The sequence below is a fragment of the Rhincodon typus genome, chromosome 8 (assembly GCF_021869965.1).
Source record: "Rhincodon typus isolate 14 chromosome 8, sRhiTyp1.1, whole genome shotgun sequence".
NCBI lineage: Eukaryota > Metazoa > Chordata > Chondrichthyes > Orectolobiformes > Rhincodontidae > Rhincodon > Rhincodon typus.
In genome coordinates this window covers 52,484,317-52,491,708 of record NC_063339.1, presented here as the reverse complement: position 1 = coordinate 52,491,708, position 7,392 = coordinate 52,484,317, and the positions used below count along the sequence as shown (strand labels likewise).

General features: G+C 42.0%; 1 protein-coding gene and 1 long non-coding RNA gene across 5 annotated transcripts in view; one reads left to right on the top strand and one right to left on the bottom strand.

Annotated features, from left to right (window-relative positions):
* Positions 1-224: 224 nt before the first annotated feature.
* Positions 225-3,167, bottom strand: LOC125483644. Of its 2 annotated transcripts, none has more exons than XR_007262584.1 (3): positions 3,061-3,167; positions 1,877-2,026; positions 225-716 (listed from the first exon to the last, which is right to left on the bottom strand). It is a non-coding gene; the product is annotated as an uncharacterized LOC125483644 (long non-coding RNA). The 2 variants fall into 2 exon arrangements; XR_007262583.1 differs by lacking the exon at positions 3,061-3,167 and adding an exon at positions 2,228-2,516.
* Positions 2,004-7,392, top strand: part of LOC109911416 (MAP3K12 binding inhibitory protein 1) — a 28,079-nt gene continuing 22,690 nt past the window's right edge. Inside the window, exon 1 of one of the 3 annotated variants that reach the window (XM_048599709.1) lies at positions 2,004-2,184. In XM_048599709.1, the coding sequence (XP_048455666.1) occupies positions 2,125-2,184 (60 nt within the window). In that variant the 5' untranslated portion in view covers positions 2,004-2,124. Of the gene's footprint in view, positions 2,185-2,257; positions 2,365-7,392 lie in introns of those variants that run through there. The other 2 variants (XM_020510721.2, XM_048599710.1) reach the window with 2 other exon arrangements.

Sequence of the window (7,392 nt, the reverse complement as noted above, 5' to 3'; positions counted from 1 at the left end):
GAATTCAACAAAATGTACTTTACCTCATTTGAAAAGATAGTTAAACAGATGAAGTGGCCAAAAGAGGTTTGGACATTAAAATGAAAACAAGTGTTTTGATATGTATAGCTATAACTTTGAATGTTCCTTGGACAAACTGGCACTATACAATGCCTCCACCTGAATTAGTGGGAAAGCTTCGGGAGGTCAGCATGTCACAGTGCGATTATAAATTTGCTGGCACATCTTTCTTTTATCCTGCCTTGGCTGCACTATGAAAATTCAGCCCCCAATGCCAGAAGTAAGTACTCCTCATAGGCATTCCTCCCTCTCAGGATGTCAACTGTGTCTGGAGCGTATTTCACTTCTCGAATGAACATCATATGTTGTGTATTTTGGGGCAGTCTCATGAATGGTAATCCCTTCTGTAGCTAGCACAAATGGATAACATTGGTCTGAAGGTAACTTTATTGCCCTTATATTCTGCCACTCCACCCCAATTATGTGCCTAAATCCAGATGGACAACTGTTCAAATTATTGATTTCCCTCCTGAATGGGAACTCATCTTCATAACAATGGCCAGGTTCCAATACAATCCTTGCAGTATGTGATCAATCTCTTGGATTGCATCAGGCAGGTTATTACATTTCTCTGCACCACTGTCATATGGTAGCAGTCAAACAAAGTTGAAACAAAAATAGAAATTGCCGTAGAATCTCGGTAGGTCTGGCAGCATCTGTGAAGAGAAGGTAGAGTCAATGTTTCAGGTCCAGAGACAGTCAGATTTCCAGCATCTGCATTTCTTGGTTTTAGACCATGTTGAATCCCTCATGCTGAGCCATTGTCTGAATTTAACCTCTGTGCATTTGTGTGGAAGAATGAATTTTATTTGCAGTGCTGTGTCCACTGAGTTTGAGGTTCTTTCTAATATTTCATAAAGTCCAATTGAAGGAAATTCAACACTATTTAACCCCCCATCCCCCACCTACCCCAGGCTGACCTTTGATTCTCTTGGCTACTTGTCTTGAAAGTATTCAATGGCTGTATCTACCACCACCTTCTGAGGCAGAGAACTTCAAAGTTGCACAACCCTCTGAGAAAATGAACCCTCCTCATCTCTGCCTTAAAAAGGGCAAGCCTAGTCTTTTTTTTAAACAGTGCCTAGTCTGGACCCACTCACCTTGTTATGGTTATGAAGATCTTATATTATTCGATATGCCACTGTCACTCTTCTGTGGAAAAAGGCTCACTTGTCCAATTTTTGTTCAAAAGACAACCCACTCCTTCTGGGCATCAACTTAGCAAAACTTCTCAGAACTGCCTCCAAAATATTTACATCCTTTACTATATAAGGAGACCAAACAGTACTCAGAATGTGGTCTCACAAACTGCAGTATAACTGAAGCACAACATCTGTATGTACAATTCTTCTTGTAATAAAGGACAGGATTCTATTAATCTTTCAATTACTTGCTGTACAGTTGTACTAACTTTTCATGACTCATGCACAACATAACTCTGCACTTCAGACATTCTATGTTTAACAAAACTCTGCTTTTATATTCTTCCGACCCTTGTGTTTCACAGTAGTCACGCTGCTGGACTAACTGTCAGTTCAGGTACATAAGAGCATCAACCAAATGTTGTGGAAAACTATCTGCAAGAAGATGGACAAATGCAATTTGGCAGTTGTCACCCCATAAGTCCACTCTCAGTCATCATCAAGGTGATAAAAGATGTAGTCGACACTGCAAACAAATAGTGTTCACTGATAGTCAGTTCTCCAGAGCTACTCCACACTGATTACAGCGGAAGTTCAGGCATGCACAAAACCGATGAACTTCAGAGGTGAGGAGAGTGGGTGCCTTGAAGTGAAAGTGCCCTTTATTTCCTTACCTGGCTGATTTTAAAATTGCGTGCGATAACACTTCGGTGAATGGAACATTTACTGGTTAAACGCTGACTTAGAACCAAGTTACTGGCGGAGGAGATGCAAGTATAGAAATTGCTGCAATAGAAACAAGAATCGCCGAAAACACTCAGCTCCTGTCGAGAAAGAAAAATTAATCGCGGTGTTCGTTTTTTTTTTAAATTGTTAAATATGTAACTTAACTAACTGAAACTTTTAAGACGCGTCGAAGAGAATGCGCCCAATATCGGTGATAGATGCAAAATGTTTATTGCTAGGGAGATGGCCAGAGAAGGTGTGTGAGATTTTGATCTAAGGCAGTGCAATGTAGAATGTACCAGCGCTTTCTGTTAGCTGCTCCTGCTCGCCTTTCGCTTTGGTCATGGCGGCGGAGGTAGAACCAGGGGCTGCCGACAAGGAGATGGCCCAGAGCCTGCACACCCTGCTCAACGCGCTCAGCCGCTTCCACCAGCAGGTCTGTTACCGCGCTCCCGCTCTCTTTGATTTGAAAAGTACTGGCTCTTTTCCCCGATCTTTTTTGGGGGTAGTCTTCAGGCCCGGCCCCGGGCCCGCGCCGAGCCTGGGCCTGGAGTAAAACGCCAGCCCCGGTTCAAACGGACATTGCCTGAGCTTTACGGTGGGGAGGGAGGGTGTGGTTTGTGCTTTCAGCCGCCGCACACCCAGGTAATTTCAGGCAGATCTGTTTTCACTCGCCGAGAAATGTCTGCCCGAGGAGTTGGGCCGTGCGTTTGAGTTAGCATTCTCTGTTTAAACGAGAGGACACGGTGGAGCGACCTCAGGCAGCATCTTTACACATTGTTTTAGGTAGATACTGGCTTTTCATTAGAAATAATGCACAATTCAACAATAACTCGCGTTGGTGTATCACCTCCAAAATAACAAAACAACCTAAGGCCTTTCACAGGGGTATTATAAAAGTGTAACAGAGCCTATAGTATCAAAATATAGATTAAAGCGTAAATTTTGAGGTGTTTTTGCAGATGACCACTCCTTGTTACCTTGTTTTTTTTTAACGACCTTTACCAGAATGTGGTACTTGGTAAGAATTGTTTGAGGTAGCTCACTGCCACCAATTCTCCTTTTGTCTTTGCTTTGTTTTGGGCCTACCTAGTGATTAGTAGTAGAGGATATACCATTGTAGAGTACCTACAGAAAAACACGATTTATACGTATGACAGCAAAGGGGGGAAGGTAGTGTAGACACAGCTCATCCATCCAAAAGTTAGAGTCGACTTCCTTGCCTCTACTCACAGCTTGACATCAGTAGAATAGGTGGAGCCAATATAGTTAGCAAAACTTCCTTTAGAACCCTTACTTTATTGGATACACTTTAAGAATATCATGAAGGTGGAAAACTAAGCAGAGAGGTGGAATTCCAGAGTTTGGGGCTAAGGAAACTGAAGATTTGGTCACCAGTAGTGGAGCAATTAAAATCAGGGATGCTCAAGAAGCCAGAAATAGAAGAGCACATATGTCTTGGAGCATTGTGGAACTTTAGGACTTTACAATGATATGGGGGAGCCTATGAAGGGATTTAAAAACAAGAATGAGTGCTTTAAAAATCAACGCATAGTATATTGGCTCCCAGTCAAGCTGAGAACACTGGTGCAATGGGTGAATGACACTTGGAGTCATAGAGATTTTGCAGCATGGAAAGAATCCCTTTGGCCCATCTTATATGTGCTGGTCATCAAACATTTAATCTTACTATCCAGCCCTTGGCCCATAGCCTTGCATGCTGTGGCATTTCAAGTGCCCATCTAAGTAATTTTTAAATGTCTTAAGGATTCCTGGCTCTACCACCCTTTCAGGCAGAGAGTTCTAGACACCCACAACCCTCTGGGTGAAAATGTTTTCCCTCAAATCCCCTCTAAACCTCCTGATTCTTATTTTCAAACTGTGAGCCGTCTGCTAAGGGAAAAAAAATTCTGTCTGTCTACACTCCTCAGAATGCTTTGTTTCTCAATCAGATCTCTCTCTCTCTTTCTCTCTCTCTCTCTCTTACCTGCTCCCCCCAACTTGTCTTGTTTGTGTGATTAAATTGCAGGCTGCAGAATTTTAGAAGAGGGCTTACAAATGATAGAATGTGGGAGACCAGTCACGTGTGCATTAGAAAGTTAGATCTGAAGGGTTGAGCAGCAGATGAGCTGACAAAGTTAGGTAATGTTATGGATTTGGAAATACGTAGTCATATCATTGCATGAATATGAGGTTGGAATTTCATTTTGGGTCAAACATGGCAATAAAGTTTAGAACAGATTAGCATAGAGGGATGAAGCCAGTTGCTAGGCAATGGAATTTGGAGCAGGAGCCAAAACTGATGACCGTGTATTTAATTGAAGGAGATAGTGGCACATTCAATACTAGTGTCAGGTATGGAGTGTCTTTCTTTCAATTTCTTCTTAAGATATGTGCGTTGCTGGTGATGCCAGCATTAATTGCCCTTGAGAAGATGGTGGTGAGCTGTGTTCTTGAACCACTGTAGTCTTTGGGGGGTGGGTACATCCACAGCTGCTTAGCAAAGAGTTCCAGGATTTTGACCCAGGCAACAGTGAAGGAACAGCGATATAGTTTCAAGTCAGGATGGTGTGTAGCTTGGAGGGGTACTTGCAAGTGGTGATAATCCTATATCTCTGCCTTCGGCTTTCAAGGTGGACAATCTATTAACAATGGTGAAGTTTAGAATGGTGGTGAGATAGAATTGGGTGTCATCAGAATATGCATTAGGACTAATGCCATGCCTTCAGGTGTTGCCACCTAAGGCGAAAATGTAGATGAGAAACAAGAAGGGTTCAAGGCTACATATTTGGGGATGCTAAAATCTTAGTGTAGGAAGAGGAATCATTGCAAATTATTCGCCAATTTAAGATAAGAACAAAACCAAATGAGAGCAGCCCCAACCTGCTGGATGAACATGGAGAAGCATTGGAGGAGCATGATGTGGAGAACCATGTTCTCATGTTGTGCTGCATACAAGTCACAGAGGCAAAGTTACTTTTGTCAGTAAAAGAGGATGTTGTTTATTACTTCGCTAAGAGCTGTTTTGTTAATGTGGTTGGTATGGAAAACTAAATAGATGTCCTCTATTCATGGATTTCTGGGAAAAGATTTGGGAGGTGAAAACTGCTTCAAGGATTATGGAGAGAAACGTGTGGTTGGAAATGGCACCATAGTGTTCAAGAAGTTTGGTAGATTTTAAAAGAATGGGGAACCACACTGGAAAATCTGTTCACAACATTGGGTAATATAGGGTTTAGGAAGGGAAGTGGATGGTTAGTAGTTTGGTGAAGATGGGCTGGTTGGAGATGTCCTGTGGCACAGATGATAATATCCCCGCATCTGATCAGAAACTCAGAGTTCAGATTTCATTTCAGGACTGGATGGCCAAGGAAGAAATGTTCATAACATTGCCAAACAGGTTGAGTTTCAAACTGTGTAATCTTCTAACATAAACAGGTGGCAGAAAGTAAGAGCGGAAGAACTTCCTGGTTAGCTATGTGATGGAAAGCAAATTGGAGTCTTTATTAGCACTATTCATAGATCACGCAAAATGCATGCACAAATATATCCTGCAAATCAGATTGATGCCATTGTCATGGTTGTATAATTCCCATTTTCACTGGGGTGGATTTGAGACCATGCTCCTTGCTCTATATGTGGCAGAGGTCATGACACTGTTAGACTGATCTATCTTCGGGCAGAGAACTGAAGGAGAAAGATTGCCGGTGCATTGGATGAATCTAATAGACAAGGTGAGCTTAGAGAGAGCATGAGGGCAGAGAGGAGAGAAACTAAAGAGAGATGTGAGTTCAGGAATAGAGCAGGAAGTGGGGGAGCACTATTGGAAGTTTAATCTCGCAGACTAGTAGAAGGAAAGGTCATAGCACAGACAGCAGACGGATCATCTTGATGAGTTTCCCCATGCCAATCATTGTAATTTGGAGTGGACAGTGAAGGTAGTTTAAGAAGATGGCTTTCTGTAGAGAAAAGAATCCGAGGTTTGGTTTTAGACTCCTTTATCGTTGATCCTGAAATTGTAAGCAATTTAACAGACATGAAAGCGATATGATAACGTTTTCAGTGGTTGAGTCAGATTTGACAATGGAATCGAAGGACACACATTTAGTTGTTCTCGTGCATGAGTCACAAAATGTTAGTATGCAGGTACAGTTGGTTCTGCTGTAACGCTGTTCCGGCAATGCGAATTGGCTACAACGCGACTGATGAATAGGGGAACTTATTTCTAAAATGGGAATTTGTGTTATAATTCGATTCCTTCGGTGCGCGGGGGAGTATGAATCGACATCATATGATTGTTTTGCAGGCTTTGTCCTGAAAATGTGCAGTGTTAGTGCCAAAAAAGTTCTCTGTGCCGGCATCTCATGATTATTTCGCCGCCACATTTCAGAGGCTGATTGCAGCCACTGTGGGGGATAAGTACAGTGTTCTTCAATTTTGGAAGAGCTTTAACATCAAGAATGCAGTTGACCTTATTGTGGAGTCCTGGGGTGATGTCAGTAAGGACTTTGTGCATGCAGTTTGGTGGAAGCTTCTCCCAGATTTTTTTCAAGATTTTCAAGGCTTTGATCCGTCAGAGGAGTACCCAAGAATCAAAGAACATTGTGTTATCTAGCAAAGCAAGTTGGATTTGAAGAAGTGGAGGGTGAGGATGTTGAAGAGCTGCTTGAGTCCCATTGTGAAGATCTCTCTACAGCTGATCTACAACATTTTGCTGAGGGGGAAGTGGAAGCTGAAGATGAAGAAGAAGGGTAGCAGTTCGTGGAATAAGATCTTATAGGGCAAAGCAGCAAAAATTGGGTGTTTTTTTTTAAGCCAACCCTCAAGAAACAGTTAGAAGATAATGAACCACAGCCACCCATTTCTGGATTAACTATTTTTTGCCCTAACCCTGCAAACCACGACTCTGCCTGAAGGTGGTGGTGGTGGTGGTGATGATGATGATGATGATGACGAAGGCAACGACAACTCTCAGCCCCTGCATTAGCAGCAGAGCAACCTCAAAACCTCCTCCCCCATCAAGTCATCTTGACAGTTTTTTCAAAGTAAGATATTAAATTTCCTTTTATCTCATTATTGGATACGAATTAAACATTTATTCAAACCGTGCTGTCCTTTGTGTTCGGCTTTTGAGCGATTGAGTGATTTTTATTTTGGTGGTCTGCCCCTAACCCTGCTTTTTCCATATTTCCTGTTATTTTGTATAGCACAATTTTCTACAATGCTACGTTGCCCAGGAACATAACTATTGTGTTATAGCTGAACTGACTGTACAGCACATAATCAAGTAGGCTAACAGAAAGCTATCCTTTATTACAAGTAAAATTGAACGTAGCTGAAGCATATCATCCTTACTGTTGATGAGGCCACATCTAGAATACTGTGTACGTGGCTTACTAATTTAAGGAAGGATGTAAATGAATTGGAAGCAGTTCATAGGAAGTTTAGTAGATTGATAGCTAGA